Source organism: Theropithecus gelada, chromosome 12 (genome assembly GCF_003255815.1).
Source record: "Theropithecus gelada isolate Dixy chromosome 12, Tgel_1.0, whole genome shotgun sequence".
NCBI lineage: Eukaryota > Metazoa > Chordata > Mammalia > Primates > Cercopithecidae > Theropithecus > Theropithecus gelada.
In genome coordinates, this window is record NC_037680.1 from 19,551,347 (window position 1) to 19,572,174 (window position 20,828).

General features: G+C 35.4%; 1 protein-coding gene across 1 annotated transcript in view; it reads right to left on the minus strand.

The window, feature by feature from the left end:
- Positions 1–20,828, minus strand: part of LRP1B (LDL receptor related protein 1B) — a 1,963,100-nt gene that overhangs the window by 250,423 nt on the left and 1,691,849 nt on the right. The window contains exon 60 of the mRNA XM_025404289.1: positions 5,241–5,440. Within this exon, the coding sequence (XP_025260074.1) occupies positions 5,241–5,440 (200 nt within the window). The remainder of the gene's footprint in view (positions 1–5,240; positions 5,441–20,828) is intronic.

Sequence of the window (20,828 nt, forward strand, 5' to 3'; positions counted from 1 at the left end):
GGGATTGCATTGGGAGTTATACCTGATGTAAATGACGAGTTGATGGGTGCAGCAGACCAACATGGGACAAGTATACATATGTAACAAACCTGCACGTTATGCACATGTACCCTACAACTTAAAGTATAATAATAATAAATTAATTAAAAAAAAAAAAAAAACAAGCAGGTTTCAATCTTCAATTGTCTGTTCAAAAACAAGGGTGCTGTGTGAAAACTGGAAAGATATCAGGCCCTGGAATTAGGTAGATCTCAGTTCAAATTTTGATTCTCCTGATTACTAGCGCTATGACTTTGGACAGGTTACTTAATCTCTTTGAACATATTCCCTTGCTGGCAAATGGCTTTAATAGCACTTATTACATATATAGATTGGAAGAATAATTACAAGAGCACATATTGCATCAAGCACAGTCCCTTGAAATCAGTAGGCTTCTAATAAAATAATTGGTTCATAAGAGGATGACCCCTGTTCTTGGAATCCCATTAGCAGGCTAAGAAAATGTCTGTTGAAAGACAAACTAAATAGTATGTGTAAAACATAAAGTACAAGGTAACACTCAAGAGTATAGGTTTTCTCCCTCATCATTACTTTGATTAGTTTACAAGTGTTCAACTTTAAAATATGTTAATAACCTTTATGATAACACTCAGGACAGGGGATTGTTTTTGGTAGTTTGATATTTTCATCAAGGTTGAATGAGAAAGCATTTAATTATTACAGATTTCCAACCTCCCTCTCTTAGGTTTAAATTAAGGGAGACTCATTTGAGATTCAAAAGTGGAGATTTGGCAAAGATGCTGAAAGTGTTGATTGATCCATGTAACTGGAGGCTTAAAATTTTAGTTCTGGACTTTCCTTTCATGTAATATTTTTCAACACCCTTATTTCTACAAATGAGGCAACTGAGGCCCAAGGAATTTAACTACACTGTTCAGGGTGAATAAGCTAGTTAGCAGTAGATCCCATCCCAACCTGACCCCCAGCTCCTTGAGGTTCCCAGACTTCTTTTAAGATCTTAAAGGTTTTATTTCTCCAGTTTGAGGAGACCTTTCGCTTAAAGATCAGTACTCCAGCAAAGGCATATTACTTCTTATCTAAAATCAAAGCCTAAAATTCTCCTAGGAGGGTTTCAGTTAGGGAGTTGTAAGGAATCAGTCACATATATATGGACCTACAAGAATACTATTTTTATTCATATATTAGGATCAGTGTGCTTTTGTGTAACAATGTATTTAAAAACTGAATATTTCCACCTGGAAAACATCCTCAAATTGCCAAGTTTCTCACTGGATCTATTCCACGTCTCAAGAGAGAGTAGGCAGAAAGAGTGTCACTTATTTGTGAACTTTAGTTAAATTATCAGGTTTTCTGAAATGCCTTTTAGGGAAGGAGATAATATAAAATGTTTAATACATCTTTAGAATAGCACTTTTGCTGTTAAAATTAACGCATCTCCCACCAAAGTAGAGCATCGTAACATAGAGATTCTGAATATCTAAATTAGGCTTAGTTTGGCATTATTAATTCTTTTAAAAAATGTACAAATACATACAAAACTAATAAGTCATCAAATATTGGAATTCTTTTCCCCTAGCTAATTCAATAATAATATAAATCATTTATTTAATTTTTATAATGCCACTACCAGTATTTCTAAGCTTACATATATCTCCAATTTGGTCTACTACATAACTATTGACTCTAACACTGTATCTCCATTCCCACAGCTATAATCACTTCAAATATTTTCTCCTAAAATATTTTAACAGTCTCTAAATTGGTTGCCCTTCCAGGGTCTTTCATTTCACATGCTGTTGTCAAATCTAATAACAGCACTCCATCAACTAAACACCATCAATAGCTCCCTGTGACCTAAGGATAAATTCCAAATTACTTAGCATACAAGGCTTGCGACAATCTGGCCCCAATTTGCCCTTGTTCATCTAGTGTCATTATCTCATTCTTATATGACTTCCAGTCATAGCCAAATTGAGTAAACCCCATGCTATTTCAAGACTCTATCACATCTTTGTGCATGCTGTTCCCTCTGTGTGAAGAATCCTTCTTACATTTTTCCCTCTATGGGGAGCTTTTGCTAAATCTCTCAAACTGCTCAAAGATCTTCCCACTTTAGCAGTCTTCACTACTCCTGCCTGCATTTTTGGAATATTTTGCACATACGTCTTACCCCCAATCTAATTTATGTCTTTTCCTGAATATTGGTTTTGTCGATTGAATTATTATCTGAAGGTAGAGACTTATTCATCTTTGCAACACCAGGGGCCTAGCATAGTGCATGGCACAGAAAGACAGGTCAGTAAATATCTAATGAATGAATGAATGAATGAATGAATGATGGTCATAGTTAAAAAGAAGAAATCAGAGCAATTAATAAAAGAAATTAATGAAGATATAAATTAAAATACACTGATTTATTCAGTAGCATGTCTTTGACTGTATCACTATATTATTAATATTATATCATATGTTACTATAGTGAATAACAGTAGAGTGATACAGAGAGATAAAGATTAGGGAGAGGTTCATGTGACTAAGATTGCATCTAAATTTTCCTAAGCTAGTAAATTGACTGATACATTTTGGAATTTTTTGTTCAGGTTTTCAATGTGGTGTGTAGATTTGGTAGGAGGGTGAATTAGGGTGTATCAGGGAGCAAAGAAAGAGGAATGGAAGCTCTCAAACAAATTGTAAGGCACATGTACCTTGGAGATAATCTGAACCTTTGTTTTAAGTCACAGAATTTTTAGAAACCTCAGATATTCTTGAACTAGACAAATAATAATAAAATAATGCTTCATTTATAAAACTACTCTGTGGTGTAAACTGGAATACCTTTGGGGGAAAAATGCCCAACTTTTTAAACCATAAAGTCCAAGGGGTGACTTTTCTAAAATTTGGCTTATGAAAAAGGGCTGTTGTTCTAAAAAGTCTCATATATTTTTTATATTCTCAAATTACTTTATCATGACTGGCTTGTCTCATCGCTCTGGTTAGCTCAGATTTCAGTTTTAAGAAATACAATAAATGAGAAAAATAACATTGGTTTGGTTTAAAACAATGTGGCTAGTGATGAAGTAACACAAAAGTTATTGATACGAATGTCTCATTTTCCACCTGCAAATAAACAACTAGGAAACCATAGCGTTCTTTGTCTTTATGTGGCAAATGCAAGTAGAATAATCCAATACCTCTTTACAAATGTGGTAAATTTATGGCTCTTTCTTTCGTTGATGGTAGAGTTGGCATAATTCACGCTGGCTCCAATTAGTACCTCATTAGTAACTACCAGAGAATTATTGGCCTGCGCTCAGATATTGGCAGATGCCTGATAAGGCACTTAGTGAATTTTTCACGAGTCTTTCTGAGAAAACCTTCAGGAGAAAATATTCTGAAGGCTGTAATTCTACTTTTCTTCCCATTTGAATCTTGATGCATTTTCAAAATCAAGTTTGTAATTTTTAATAACATCATACTAGACTGTCTTTCAGCCAAATATTTTACTATTTAATACATTTAGTGCCATTTCTACCTGTTACACATGTCTCTCTATCCAAAGTCACCACCAGTACACTTTAACATGGACTTACTTTTGAATTAAGGTTAACAAAGCATTAGTCACCACATAAGTGACATAATTTTTTAATAAGTAGGAAATGAAGTCAATAGTTTCTAATAGATCTAATATTTTTTAACAATTTTAGCTTCAAACTTCAAAGACTCAAATGAAAGGCAAATATTTAATGCTGCTGTGTTTTTAAATAGTCACCTACCTAATCAAAATATATATATAAATTTTGTTGTACAATGAAATTTTAGTAAAAAGTAATACATATACAACCACCTAGCACTTTATATGGAGGCTAAAAATGAAAAGATTTATGGTTACATGGAAAAATATTGACTGTCACAATAAAACTTTCAACTGTGCAACCCAAGAATGAGGCAGAACATTTCATTATTGATTCTTTGGGGGAGATATAACTTCTAAATGCTAAGTGTGATTTCAATCTGTCAACATTCCTTTTGCTGTAATTAAAATCCTAAAGTGTTCTTTAAATAATTTTTCACTTAAATTGCATCCTGATGAGTTTTTTATCTCCATAATTGGAATGTCAACACCTAAGTAAGTGACTCATCCAACTGCACTCTTCGTACTGCAATGTTCTTACCCTTAAGAAAGCACCTCTAAAAACTTCCTGTCAGCATTGCTAATTAGAACGATGAAAAGATATATTTGTTTAAACGTCAACTGACAGGAATGTAGGTAAAATTATTAAGTGGTGTAACTTTGGTGCCTTGTACCTTTTCTCTTTTTAAACTCATTGCTTTATTCCACACTGGAACACACTGGCAGAGTATTACTTGATGATTAAGAAAAATCCTTTCTTCCTTATCATTTCTCATCCTTCCCTCCTCCAGGGGTTTTTGCCTTAAGCTTAATGCCAGAGAAGGAAGCAACTTGACAAGCTAAACTGTTAATAATATGTAGACTTTATTTGGGACCTCTCTTTGAAACTCTTATTTTAAGTGATGTTTGGAAATGTAAACCCCTGATAGCAAAGGTGACATTAAGTTAGTGAAGATCAATAAAAATTCATTTATTTGTTCAGGAAAAAGTCTAATTCTTAAAAAGCTACCTGTTACCTAAAACATTTTGATGTAATTTGAGTCATTTGTGGCTTCTGCTATATCCATGTCATGTTTAACTATACTTGACCTCTTCTCTGTTATATCCTTGTCTGTTACTATTTTGTATGTTAATTATTGTTGCTGCTGTGATTAGGTAACAGTAACATTAGTCATGTACACAGCTTAACTGATAACTTATAAAACTATACTTTTACGCAGTTTTTTAAGAAAATTGAAATCCTAGCAGATTGCAGGAATAGCCTCATATTTACAAGCAAATAACCTTCTATTTCAATTCAATTGGGATACATGTGAATATTAATTTATAAAACTACAGCCCATTTACTAGAAAATCTATTTAGAAAAATACAATTAAAGAAAACATTGATAGTGTAAAATATCTTATGCATAACATATAATTTTTAAATAATTACGTCTCATTCTAATTTATCAATATTTTCATAAAGGAGTATAATAATGTAATCTTAAATGTTTGATGAGAGAAAGCATATAAGATAAATATATATTTTTAAATAAATATTTTATGACCTGGTAAAATACTAAAATATTTGTGCTACTGGACCAACCTTTGTGTCTATGAGATCCATCCATGTTGCTAAATTCAATGTGATTTTCATCAGCCCAGTAGAGTCTATGGTTAACATAATCTATTGTTAGTGCCATAGGTCTAGAAATCTTGGTTTCTATGACAACGCTCTGATTGGTTCCATCCATTCCAACACGACCAATATGAGGATACTCGCAGCAGTCAATCCAATACAAATACCTAGGAAAGAAAATCCATAACTATTTTGTTTACAGATTCTCTGGGAGCAAAACATCAAACAATATATTACCTTTTTGCTCAACTGTTTCCACATTAATTCTTGCCATTTCTCGGAATTACAGCTTTTAAGAAGCATCCTTTGATGCAAAATTTCTTATGATGCTTTATTACATATCTAGTATGATTTGAAATATTCATATAACTTTAAACATATGTTTATTTTAGAACACAAACTCATATATAACAATAATATTATATAATACTATCACAAATGTTAACCAATTATAGATGTTCAAAGCTAACATATGTAAATTTTCAAAAGGTATCTATCAATGTTGAAGGAATACAATTATCACTATATATACTTTCTCTTTTGATGTGTTATCTATGAAAAAGTCAAAAGGAATTATGGAGGTGCACATTTTATTTCCTTAATATACATTGTTAAATATCGTATCCACTAACCAATTATGACTGTTTAAACTAATTAAAATAAAATAAATTAAATGAACCGTATTGCTCCTTGGTCACACGAGTCACATTTCGAGTACTTAGTAACCACGTGTGTCTAGTGGCCATCATATCTAACAGCATAAATATAGAGCACTTCCATTATCATAGAAAGTTCTACCGGACAGCAGTGATTTGCATTATGTTATTAGAAGTTCTATATAGGACAGTTCAGAAAGTGGGGGAAAAAACAGTAAATGAAGTAAGTAATATTGATACTATATAAGTAGGTTGAGTTCAGTATAAATATTACACCTGATTAAATGCAAATAACGTATAAGCAGCAGATTACTTAGACATTTTTCTCTGTTTAATGAAGCCATTTGTTTTTTTGTTTTTTCCTCAAAGTAAGAGAAATTACTTTATGTTTTAGATGTTTCCTTGTCTATAAAAATAAAGATTTGAGTTATAGGATCTTTAATGTTATTTTCACATTCCAATTCTGAAAATGAAATCTATTAACACAAGTAGATTTTTCTCTATTTCACTCTTTCTTTTTGCCAGGTATAATACTTAGCAATTAGTTCTTCAGATTTAGAAGATTTGCATCCAAATAATTTGGTTTAAAAATGTTTTATATGATTTAAATCCATATATTCAATTTAAATCTAAAACATTCTTAAAATAATTTTTTTCTCATACATTCTGACAGACATAATTATGTTCAGATATTTTAAACACATACTAAAAAGGAAAGAGTTTTCAGAAAAAAAAAAAAAAAAACACTATCAAATACAAAGCTAACCTAAATAATCATTGTACAGAAAACATGCAATATTGTGTTTTGACAATCATTTTCTTGGTTTGCATAAAAGTATGGCTTATAAAGATAATACAAAAGTTATTTGATATCAAACTATCATTGAAGTACTAATGAAATCTGGTGCTTAAAAAAGAAGCAATATATTTTTGAGAAAGCCTAAACAAAAGGTGGAATGTTATGAACAGAGATTCAAAGATCACTGAAAGTCAAAATGTAAAATAGACTTGGGTCTGGTAACACTAAGTCAAGTTCACATAGGCCAATACTGGAATTCCTATGCAGTGTTTTTGTATATACATATTAACTGTAAACATACTTTGAAAATCTCAAATTATCAAGTAATAATAGATCCTAAGTCCCTCAAAAGATGATGCTATGGTTTTTAAAATCTTGAATTATATTTGGTACAGTTTTCTTTTGAAAAGTGAACACATGTCAGCGAAATACATCTTCTAGGAAACGAAACAATTCATTCTTTTCTAATAAATTTATGGAGAAGTGCCTTGTTGCCTATACTAGGGATCATGACAGAAGAGATACGAAGGAAGAAACTGAATCAGAAAGAAGTAAAAAGAAAAAGATAGTTTACCTTGTTGAAATAAATCAGAACAATTCTTTTTGCCTTACTGACCTTGAATCTTGGGAATACTAACATGCTAATTTTTTATTTCTCTGAAATATATTTATTCCAGCTTCCCTCACATGTTAGATATGATTAAATTTATTTGTGCTGCTATATGCCATGTTATTTTTTAAAGAATTGCATATAAGAAAATAAAAATTAAAAGTAATTTTCAATGATTTCTATAACATTAAAAATAACATATCCAAATTGGTTTAATTAGAGAGTGTCTTCATCATTCTATTTAGCTACTCTACATGTAATTGTACTTGCCATTTAAACACCTCAAAAGTGAAAAAAGGTTTTCTCCATTATAGTTGATCAATACATGTGATCAATGCTATCAGTAAAAGTATTGCAAATTAAATTACTGGATGTGAATAATAATGTTTCTTAAGTTATTAAGTAAACTACAAATGTCAAGTGGTCTAACTTCCATATAATTGCAATTTTAAATTTTCATTTGTGTTTTGAAATTTTTCATCTGGTAGTCTTACCATCATTATGAACAAATACACCAAGAAGAGAAAAAGCATATTATTTCATGAAGTCCAACATCTGTTACATCACTCTCAATAAGTTTGGTAAGAGTTCCAGAACTGGCATTCTCTCCCTCAAATGAAAACCCTTTCTTACTGGGCCCAAATATACTTCTCCAAATTACTCCCCACTTATGAATTATGTGAAATTTAGCTCTAGTCAGAGTTTTTCATTATAGTCTCACATTTTCACTTTTCAGCTAATACAATTATTTTACTGTGGAAGTACAAAAGAGTGAATAATAATTTTACCTAGATGCAGGAAGACATGAAAAACTGTTATGCTTACAAATAGTTCTTTGAGGGAAAAAAATAACTTATCTTCACAACCACCTAATAAATTTCTTGAGAAAAATGACATTTTATTTCTTTCAGATTTTAGGACAAAGTATAACATAATTGAGAATTCTAATTCTGGTTATTGGGAGTACTGGAGATCATGTAGCTTAAAGCTTTCACTGATAAAGTGACAACTGATAATATAAAAGGTTATCTGCTTTGTTTATTATGATGGGGAAACTTGGAACAAGGACTCAGGTTTCCAGATTTGTACACTGACTTCTCTTCTAATGAGCACTATATAGCATCTGAAGCAAATAAATCCTAGAAACAGATTACGTGGGCTCAGATCCCAGTTCCTCTCATTACTAGTTATGTGAACTTAGGAGCTTTAATTAGCCTTCCTGAACCTGGATTGCCTCATGTCGAAAATAAGCAATTACAGTTTCTTCTCATAGGGTCACTGTTAGTATTAAATGAGAGAATACATGAAGCAAACATAGAACATTGATAAGTATGTAGCCAGTGTTCAGCAAATAATAGCTATTATTGTTTTATCTGATTTCATATGAAATATGCATATTAATATATTTTTAGTTTAGTAATACTCTCCTACTAGGTAACCTATTGAATCTGGATTGTATGTATCTTTGGACATGATTTGCCTTGATTTTATGTAAGTTATTACATGATTTGTCTATTTAAGTACTCATCAAGCAGAAGAATATTATGGATAATACTCTACTACACTGAAGGAAAGGGTTGTTCAACTGTACTCAGATAAGCACGAGCTTTCATAAACACAGGATTTATTTTTTCTCTCAGTAAGTGGTAGCTAACTTCTGATGGCTAGATATCATTTCGTTTCCATACTTATGCCCCATTGCTATACTTTTTTTTTTCAAATTTATCAATAAGACTGTACTAAACATAATGGTAATTTTAACTTCTGAAATGAAACCCTTAAAATTACCTATGTAAAAATTTATTATAAATAATTAAAGCTAAAAATCACAACTGCAGGGAAAATGTTGAAAGAAGAGACCTAAATTGCACCCAGATAATATGCAATGTTTACCCCAATCACATATGTAAAATTTCAGCCCTAAACAGTACCTATTCTGTGAGATATAATGAAGTATAACACATAAAAGAATGTCTGGTTGTAACCATAACAATAGGCCTCTGCGATTTTTCAGAATGTCTTTTTTTTTTTTTTTTTTTTTTTTGAGACGGAGTCTTGCTCTGTCACCCAGGCTGGAGTGCAGTGGCCGGATCTCAGCTCACTGCAAGCTCCTCCTCTCGGGTTCACGCCATTCTCCTGCCTCAGCCTCCAGAGTAGCTGGGACTACAGGCACCCGCCACTTCGCCTGGCTAGTTTTTTGTATTTTTCAGTAGAGACGGGGTTACACCGTATTAGCCAGGATGGTCTCGATCTCCTGACCTCATGATCCGCCCGTCTCGGCCTCCCAAAGTGCTGGGATTACAGGCTTGAGCCACCGCGCCCGGCCCAGAATGTCTTTTACAGTTGAATATTATACATTGCATTTCTATAAAACTGATTAAATAGAAGTCTTTTTCAGCTTTTACTATTTTTTTTCTGAATTCAAGTATTAAATTTGAAGAAGTTTTTTCCTTCCAACTGCAATTATTTCTGACTTTGAATTATGAAATTAATCATTTATATTATTTGCCTGTGTGTTTTTGCCTGAATATGAGAATACTGAAATGAGCTGTTTGGACAGATTTAAAAACTTGGTTAAAAAAAGTTTTTCTTATGTGAATACATAGTTTAATGAAATATTTCTGTATTCCTCCACAGAAATCAGAAACTGAATTTTCATCTTGGTCTGCCTTTCATTTCATCACAACAAAAGTTCCCTCATGACTCTTCTCTTTGAAACATGCAGGTTATTAACATACCAATGTATTGGTTTGTTCATAGGTGCAGGCACAAGGTCTCTGTAGCTATAACCTCATTCTCTGTGTACATCTAGTTACTCATTTATTATTCTTCTTCAACAGTGAATTTAACAGTCTCCGTGTTAGACACAAAAAATGATTAAGACATGACCTTTGTGCTAAAGGAAGTTACGTTCTAGATGGAGAGAAAGACATTTCAACTAAAAACAGTCATATAATGTTAAATGTTCAATATGTGGTGATCACTTAGGCACAATTAAAAAATGTTTTAGAGAGGAAGTAATATTTCTGCTGGTCTTGGAAAACTTGGTAGTTATTCCAACTATAGAAAAAGCTGAAGGACATTCTAAAATATATCAAGATACAGAGGGTAAAAATGTGTCTTTCTAAATTTATTTGCATTGTCATTATCCATATTGGCAATAATGGATCCAAATACTGAGTGTCTTTCACATATTTTCATTAACATATATTTCAAATTCAAAATGGGACCTAGTATTTCCTTGTGGATTTCCTAACAGATTTTTCTTTTTTTTTTTTTTTTTTTTTTGAGACAGAGTCTCACTCTGTTGCTCAGGTTAGAGTAAAGTGGTTTGCTCTCAGCTCACTGCAACCTTCACCTCCCCGGTTCAAGCAATTCTCCTGCCTCAGCCTCCTGAGTAGCTGGGATTACAGGCCCGTGCCACTACGCCCGACTAACTTTTGTATTTTTAGTAGAAACAGGGTTTCACGATGTTGGCTAGGCTGGTCCCTAACTCCCAACCTCAGGTGATCCACACCCACCTTGGCATCACAAAGTCCTGAGATTACAGGCATGAACCACCGTGCCTGGCCTCTAACAGACTATTGTCAGAATTTTAGTAAAGGAAAATAAATGAAAGTATGCCTTTTAAAATAAGGCATGCTGGTAATGATTTAGGTAGCTTTTTTCACTTTCCAAAAAACTTTTATCACCTATACTAATTTTACTTTATTTTGAGACAAAGTCTCACTCTGTCAAGCAGGCTGGAGTGCAGTGGCACAATCTGGGCTCACTGCAACCTCCACCTTCTGGGTTCAAGTGATTCATCTGCCTCAGCCTCCCAGGTAGCTTGGATTACAGGCCTGTGTCTCACCAGGCCCAGTTAATTTTTGTATTATTAGTAGAGAGGGTGTTTCACTATGTTGGCCAGGCTGGTTTCCAGCTCGTGATCTCATGTGATCTGCCCGTCCTGGCTTGCCAAAGTGCAGGGATTACAAGCATGAGCCACTGTGCCCAGCCCTCACCTGTCCTAATTTTAAATCTTTTAAAAAGGATAATTGTTAAAATGGAAGAAACTACAGGATTTGGAGTTCTTTTTTTCCTTTATCCATCTTTCGAATGGCTTTTGCACATATTTATGATCCACAGTTATTTTGTTACTAGACACTCTGACATGATGTAATAGGAAAAGTCTAGGACCAAAGTCTGAAAACTGAATTAAATCCTCGGTGTAATATTTTATCACCTAAATGATTCTGAGAAAGTCACTTAGCCAGTTCGTGGTTAAATGTGCCTATCTAAACTATACAGAAAGTAATACAAATAATTCTATGTTTCTCAGAGACTCTGGATAAACAGTACATCCATCTGAAGTGATAAACTGAGAGCTTTCTAACTCAAAAAATGCTATAGAAATGGTAGCCATTATTATTATTATTATTATTATTATTATTATTATGGAACTCCCAATCCCAATAGATCTACAAACTGATCGTTTCCCTTTCTTGTATTTTTCTCTTTTTCTTTATTCCCATATTCTGGGGACAACTCCTCTATTTACCTGTTTGCCCAAGACAGAAGCCTTGTAATGTTTGTTATTTGTTGTCATTGTGTGTTATGTTCTGACTTATTCCTAGCTTTCCTTTACTCTGTAAAGTGAACTGGTTCCATAATTACATATGTTTAATTTGCTCCAACTGTGTAAGTTCCTTGGAATTTGTTGGATGTACCATGCTCTTCTGTGTGTCTGTTTTTTTTCCCAGAGAGACTGTTCTTTTTGCCAACAGTATCTCTTGCCCTGTAGAGCACCACATTACTCAGCTAGTTCTTACTCTACCATTCTTGTTCAGGAAGCTGTCTCTGAACCCCGTTGAGATAGAAACACTTCCCATTTTCTCTACCTTAAAAGTTATTGTGAGGGGCGGAGCAAGATGGCCGAATAGGAACAGCTCCAGTCTCCAACTCCCAGCACGAGCCACACAGAAGACCGATGACTTCTGCATTTTCAACTGAGGTACTGGGTTCATCTCACTGGGGAGTGCCGGACGATCGGTGCTGGTCAGCTGCTGCAGCCCGACCAGCGAGAGCTGAAGCAGGGCGAGGCATTGCCTCACCTGGGAAGCGCAAGGGGGAAGGGAATCCCTTTTCCTAGCCAGGGGAACTGAGACACACAACCCCTGGAAAATCGGGTAACTCCCACCCCAATACTGCACTTTAAGCAAACAGGCACACCAGGAGATCATATACCACACCTGGCCGGGAGGGTCCCACACCCACTGAGCCTCCCTCATTGCTAGCACAGCAGTCTGTGATCTACCAGCAAGGCGCAGCGAGGCTGGGGGAGGGGCGCCCGCCATTGCTGAGGCTTAAGTACGTAAACAAAGCTGCTGGGAAGCTCCAACTGGGTGGAGCTCACAGCCTCAAGGAAACCTGCCTGTGTCTGTAGACTCCACCTCTGGGGTCAGGGCACAGTAAACAATAACAAACCCAGCAGAAACCCCTGAAGACGCAAAGGACTCTGTCTGACAGCTTTGAAGAGAGCAGTGGATCTCCCAACACGGAGGTTGAGATCTGAGAAGGGACAGACTGCCTGCTCAAGTGGGTCCCTGACCCCTGAGTAGCCTAACTGGGAGACATCCCCCACTAGGGGCAGTCTGACACCCCACACCTCACAGGGTGGAGTACACCCCTGAGAGGAAGCTTCCAAAGCAAGAATCAGATAGGTACACTCGCTGTTCAGAAATATTCTATCTTCTGCAGCCTCTGCTGCTGATACCCAGGCAAACAGGGTCTGGAGTGGACCTCAAGCAATCTCCAACAGACCTACAGCTGAGGGTCCTGACTGTTAGAAGGAAAACTATCAAACAGGAAGGACACCTACACCAAAACCCCATCAGTACATCACCATCATCAAAGACCAGAGGCAGATAAAACCACAAAGATGGGGAAAAAGCAGGGCAGAAAAGCTGGAAATTCAAAAAACAAGAGCGCATCTCCCCCGGCAAAGGAGCGCAGCTCATCGCCAGCCACGGATCAAAGCTGGACGGAGAATGACTTTGACGAGATGAGAGAAGAAGGCTTCAGTCCATCAAATTTCTCAGAGCTAAAGGAGGAATTACGTACCCAGCGCAAAGAAACTAAAAATCTTGAAAAAAAAGTGGAAGAATTGACGGCTAGAGTAATTAATGCAGAGAAGGTCATAAACGAAATGAAAGAGATGAAAACCATGACACGAGAAATACGTGACAAATGCACAAGCTTCAGTAACCGACTCGATCAACTGGAAGAAAGAGTATCAGCGATTGAGGATCAAATGAATGAAATGAAGCGAGAAGAGAAACCAAAAGAAAAAAGAAGAAAAAGAAATGAACAAAGCCTGCAAGAAGTATGGGATTATGTAAAAAGACCAAATCTACGTCTGATTGGGGTGCCTGAAAGTGAGGGGGAAAATGGAACCAAGTTGGAAAACACTCTTCAGGATATCATCCAGGAGAACTTCCCCAACCTAGTAGGGGAGGCCAACATTCAAATCCAGGAAATACAGAGAACGCCACAAAGATACTCCTCGAGAAGAGCAACTCCAAGACACATAATTGCCAGATTCACCAAAGTTGAAATGAAGGAAAAACTCTTAAGGGCAGCCAGAGAGAAAGGTCGGGTTACCCATAAAGGGAAGCCCATCAGACTAACAGCAGATCTCTCGGCAGAAACTCTACAAGCCAGAAGAGAGTGGGGGCCAATATTCAACATTCTTAAAGAAAAGAATTTTAAACCCAGAATTTCATATCCAGCCAAACTAAGATTCATAAGTGAAGGAGAAATAAAATCCTTTACAGATAAGCAAATGCTTAGAGATTTTGTCACCACTAGGCCTGCCTTACAAGAGACCCTGAAGGAAGCACTCAACATGGAAAGGAACAACCGGTACCAGCCATTGCAAAAACATGCCAAAATGTAAAGACCATCGAGGCTAGGAAGAAACTGCATCAACTAACGAGCAAAATAACCAGTTAATATCATAATGGCAGGATCAAGTTCACACATAACAATCTTAACCTTAAATGTAAATGGACTAAATGCTCCAATGAAAAGACACAGACTGGCACACTGGATAAAGAGTCAAGACCCATCAGTCTGCTGTATTCAGGAGACCCATCTCACACGCAGAGACATACATAGGCTCAAAATAAAGGGATGGAGGAAGATTTACCAAGCAAATGGAGAACAAAAAAAAGCAGGGGTTGCAATCCTAGTCTCTGATAAAACAGACTTTAAACCATCAAAGATCAAAAGAGACAAAGAAGGCCATTACATAATGGTGAAGGGATCAATTCAACAGGAAGAGCTAACTATCCTAAATATATATGCACCCAATACAGGAGCACCCAGATTCATAAAGCAAGTCCTTAGAGACTTACAAAGAGACTTAGACTCCCATACAATAATAATGGGAGACTTCAACACTCCACTGTCAACATTAGACAGATCAACGAGACAGAAAGTGAACAAGGATATCCAGGAATTGAACTCATCTCTGCAGCAAGCAGACCTAATAGACATCTATAGAACTCTCCACCCCAAATCAACAGAATATACATTCTTCTCAGCACCACATCGTACTTACTCCAAAATTGACCATATAATTGGAAGTAAAGCACTCCTCAGCAAATGTACAAGAACAGAAATTATAACAAACTGTCTCTCAGACCACAGTGCAATCAAACTAGAACTCACGACTAAGAAACTCAGTCAAAACCGCTCAACTACATGGAAACTGAACAACCTGCTCCTGAATGACTACTGGGTACATAACGAAATGAAGGCAGAAATAAAGATGTTCTTTGAAACCAATGAGAACAAAGATACAACATACCAGAATCTCTGGGACACATTTAAAGCAGTGTGTAGAGGGAAATTTATAGCACTAAATGCCCACAAGAGAAAGCAGGAAATATCTAAAATTGACACTCTAACATCGCAATTAAAAGAACTAGAGAAGCAAGAGCAAACACATTCGAAAGCTAGCAGAAGGCAAGAAATAACTAAGATCAGAGCAGAACTGAAGGAGATAGAGACACAAAAAACCCTCCAAAAAATCAATGAATCCAGGAGTTGGTTTTTTGAAAAGATCAACAAAATTGACAGACCACTAGCAAGACTAATAAAGAAGAAAAGAGAGAAGAATCAAATCGACGCAATTAAAAATGATAAAGGGGATATCACCACCGACCCCACAGAAATACAAACTACCATCAGAGAATACTATAAACACCTCTACGCAAATAAACTGGAAAATCTAGAAGAAATGGATAATTTCCTGGACACTTACACTCTTCCAAGACTAAACCAGGAAGAAGTTGAATCCCTGAATAGACCAATAGCAGGCTCTGAAATTGAGGCAATAATTAATAGCCTACCAACTAAAAAAAGTCCAGGACCAGATGGATTCACAGCTGAATTCTACCAGAGGTACAAGGAGGAGTTGGTACCATTCCATCTGAAACTATTCCAATCGATAGAAAAAGAGGGAATCCTCCCTAACTCATTCTATGAGGCCAACATCATCCTGATACCAAAGCCTGGCAGAGACACAACAAAAAAAGAGAATTTTAGACCAATATCCCTGATGAACATCGATGCAAAAATCCTCAATAAAATACTGGCAAACCGGATTCAACAACACATCAAAAAGCTTATCCACCATGATCAAGTGGGCTTCATCCCTGGGATGCAAGGCTGGTTCAACATTCGCAAATCAACAAACATAATCCAGCATATAAACAGAACCAAAGACAAGAACCACATAATTATCTCAATAGATGCAGAAAAGGCTTTTGACAAAATTCAATAGCCCTTCATACTAAAAACGCTCAATAAATTCGGTATTGATGGAACGTACCTCAAAATAATAAGAGCTATTTATGACAAACCCACAGCCAATATCATACTGAATGGGCAAAAACTGGAAAAATTCCCTTTGAAAACTGGCACAAGACAGGGATGCCCTCTCTCACCATTCCTATTCAACATAGTGTTGGAAGTTCTGGCTAGGGCAATTAGGCAAGAGAAAGAAATCAGGGGTATTCAGTTAGGAAAAGAAGAAGTCAAAATGTCCCTGTTTGCAGATGACATGATTGTATATTTAGAAAACCCCATTGTCTCAGCCCAAAATCTCCTTAAGCTGATAAGCAACTTCAGCAAAGTCTCAGGATACAAAATTAATGTGCAAAAATCACAAGCATTCTTATACACCAGTAACAGACAAACAGAGAGCCAAATCAGGAATTAACTTCCATTCACAATTGCTTCAAAGAGAATAAAATACCTAGGAATCCAACTTACAAGGGATGTAAAGGACCTCTTCAAGGAGAACTACAAACCACTGCTCAGTGAAATAAAAGAGGACACAAACAAATGGAAGAACATACCATGCTCATGGATAGGAAGAATCAGTATCGTGAAAATGGCCATACTGCCCAAGGTAATTTATAGATTCAATGCCATCCCCATCAAGCTACCAATGAGTTTCTTCACAGAATTGGAAAAAACTGCTTTAAAGTTCATATGGAACCAAAAAAGAGCCCGCATCTCCAAGACAATCCTAAGTCAAAAGAACAAAGCTGGAGGCATCACGCTACCTGACTTCAAACTATACTACAAGGCTACAGTAACCAAAACAACATGGTACTGGTACCAAAACAGAGATATAGACCAATGGAACAGAACAGAGTCCTCAGAAATAATACCACACATCTACAGCCATCTGATCTTTGACAAACCTGAGAGAAACAAGAAATGGGGAAAGGATTCCCTATTTAATAAATGGTGCTGGGAAAATTGGCCAGCCATAAGTAGAAAGCTGAAACTGGATCCTTTCCTTACTCCTTATACGAAAATTAAGTCAAGATGGATTAGAGACTTAAATGTTAGACCTAATACCATAAAAATCCTAGAGGAAAACCTAGGTAGTACCATTCAGGACATAGGCATGGGCAAAGACTTCATGTCTAAAACACCAAAAGCAACGGCAGCAAAAGCTAAAATTGACAAATGGGATTTCATTAAACTAAAGAGCTTCTGCACAGCAAAAGAAACTACCATCAGAGTGAACAGGCAACCTACAGAATGGGAGAACATTTTTGCAATCTACTCATCTGACAAAGGGCTAATATCCAGAACCTTCAAAGAACTCAAACAAATTTACAAGAAAAAATCAAACAACCCCATCAAAAAGTGGGCAAAGGATATGAACAGACATTTCTCAAAAGAAGACATTCATACAGCCAACAGACAAATGAAAAAATGCTCATCATCACTGGCCATCAGAGAAATGCAAATCAAAACCACAATGAGATACCATCTCACACCAGTTAGAATGGCGATCATTCAAAAGTCAGGAAACAACAGGTGCTGGAGAGGATGTGGAGAAATAGGAACACTTTTACACTGTTGGTGGGATTGTAAACTAGTTCAACCATTATGGAAAACAGTATGGCGATTCCTCAAGGATCTAGAACTAGATGTACCATATGACCCAGCCATCCCATTACTGGGTATATACCCAAAGGATTATAAATTATGCTGCTATAAAGACACATGCACACGTATGTTTATTTCAGCACTATTCACAATAGCAAAGACTTGGAATCAACCCAAATGTCCATCAGTGACAGATTGGATTAAGAAAATGTGGCACATATACACCATGGAATACTATGCAGCCATAAAAAAGGATGAGTTTGTGTCCTTTGTAGGGACATGGATGCAGCTGGAAACCATCATTCTTAGCAAACTATCACAAGAACAGAAAACCAAACACCGCATGTTCTCACTCATAGGTGGGAACTGAACAATGAGATCACTTGGACTCAGGAAGGGGAACATCACACACCGGGGCCTATGATGGGGAGGGGGGAGGGGGGAGGGGGGAGGGATTGCATTGGGAGTTATACCTGATGTAAATGACGAGTTGATGGGTGCAGCATACCAACATGGCACAAGTATACATATGTAACAAACCCTCACGTTATGCACATGTACCCTACAACTTAAAGTATAATAATAATAAAAAAATAAAAAAATAAAAAAAAAAGTTATTGTATGGTATTGTGATTATTTAAGAAAGTACCTACATACTAGACTGAAACATACTTGAAGACGGGGGACCATGCCTTTTATTTTAGACTGTAACATACTTGAAGACAAGGGACCGTGCCTTTTATTTTTATTCTCACTCCTACCAACAGTGTCAGACATATACTAAATGTTCAGGAAATACGAGTTGAATAAACGAATGAGTATATGTAACGTTTTCTGTTAATTAGGCATATCATACATTTACTTTAATGTTTATCATAATGGTCTTTGTTATGATTAACTAAAGTGACACTGATTATACAAAAAGATAAAATGTGCAGCAGAGTTTTAACATATTTATATTCTCTGTTCTGTTTTAAAATGTTTATACATATCCTACATATGAGTAATTTTCATCAATATTGAATGTAAGTTATTTCAATTACCCTAAATTAATAATAAATTAGAATACTCATTCCCACACAACACAAAATAACAGGAAGCTTAAGATAAAATTATAAGAAAAATCAGGATTTCAATTGAATTTAAACATAACAGCTAAGATTTTCTGTCTACTTGTATCTTCTTTATGTTCCTACTAAATACCATATCTAAAGTGATATTGTAATAATTGACATACTATTATTTAAATACAGAAAGAACCCCCAAGACATCTTCTAAAAGTATCGTTGCTTTAATGCACAGGACAGCCTAATGATTTTCCTTCTCCCTTAAACAAATTCTCTCCTTTTCCTCACTAAATATCAGGACAGAAATCATAATACTTCTCAAGGAAACAGGAGTCAGTAGTTTTGATATAATCAAAACATATGCAAGTCACAATGGCAATCTGAATTAGGAAGGTTCAATTGCATTTCTATTAATCTTAAATTTAAGCTTTCATTTTTGAAGCAAGATTGCATAATATTTTATACAGTTATGGCATTTTCACCCTAGAGTTCATCTCATCAATGCTAAAATCCAAGTTGCCTGATTTTCTCACTCAGGGGAACTAGGAAAACAGCATGAACAAAAAGGTGCCATTAAATTTTATCCATTAAAACAGTTGTTTTTAATTGTTTCATGAAGAGATCCAACTTTTACTTTTACCTTTTTCTTTGGTTATAATATGACATATCTATATCAAAATCCAAATATTATCCAAAAATAAAATCAATAGAGTCTTTTATAACATCTACAATAATTTTGTACTGTGCTATTTTAATTGACATTTTTAATGGATGGGTTTATGTTGATGATAACTTAAGGCTGCTTTCAGTTTATGGGCTAATAACTGTAACCTGGGAGAAATAAAACTTAAAGCTATTAATAGTTTCAGCTGCATTCACTAGAATAGGACACAGTTTTTGCTTCATAAATAGAAAAGACCACAGACTGCTATTATCAAACAGGTAATGTTTCTTTCATTAGAAAGTGAAGCATCTTGAATAGCATGAAATGAGAAGCTAAGCCAGCCATATTGATTTTGAAGAAAAAAAACAATTGTTTAGAGATTCAAATATATATATTGCTTGTTTGTTTGTTTTTGAGACAGAATCTCGCTTTCACCCAGGCTGGAATGCAGTGGCGTGATCTCTGCTCACTGCAACCTCTGCCTCCTGGGTTCAAGCAATTCTCATGCCTCAGTCTCCCAAGTAGGTGGGATTACAGGTGCATGCCACCACGCCTGGCTAATTTTTGTACTTTTAGTAGAGACGGGGTTTTGCCATGTTGGCCAGACTGGTCTTGAACTCCTGACCTCAAGTGATTCATCTGCCTTGGCTGCCCAAAGTGCTGGAATTACAGGCATGAGCCACCACACTCAGCTATCAAAAATCAAAAATAAATATTTTCTTATAAAATATCCAATAAATTGAAATATTCACATAATTAAGAATGAATAGATGATAGCCAAATTTAGTATATCTGGCCATTATTTCTTAAAACATACATATAAAGAGACTTTCTAGTGATTCTGTTTAAATTAAAATTGACACTCTTTGAAACTTCTGTTGCTATGGTAAAGAAAATATTCAAAAAGGTAACAAAATGATTGCATAATTATATAGTGAAAAGTTAAAATTAGCACATTACCTTGAAAACAAAAATATATGCACAGTACAAAGCTTCTCCTATTAGGTACTATTTTTACCTAAGTTAATGTATACAATTAACTTATAAAATATACTATGACATAACTTTGACAATTATAAATACGAGGGACCAAAAAAATTAACAGAGATACATTAACCAGAAGCAAAATCTAATTGTTGCATATGGTATGACAAAAGCTGTGGTTTGGTGAAATATGTGAATAAAATGAATTTAAATTGCAGAAAATTTGGAGTACCAAAGTTATCCTAACACTTGCTACTGTGAATGTGTCCTATTTCTTTTTTTTTTTTTTTTTTTTTTTTTTTTTTTTTTTTTTTTTG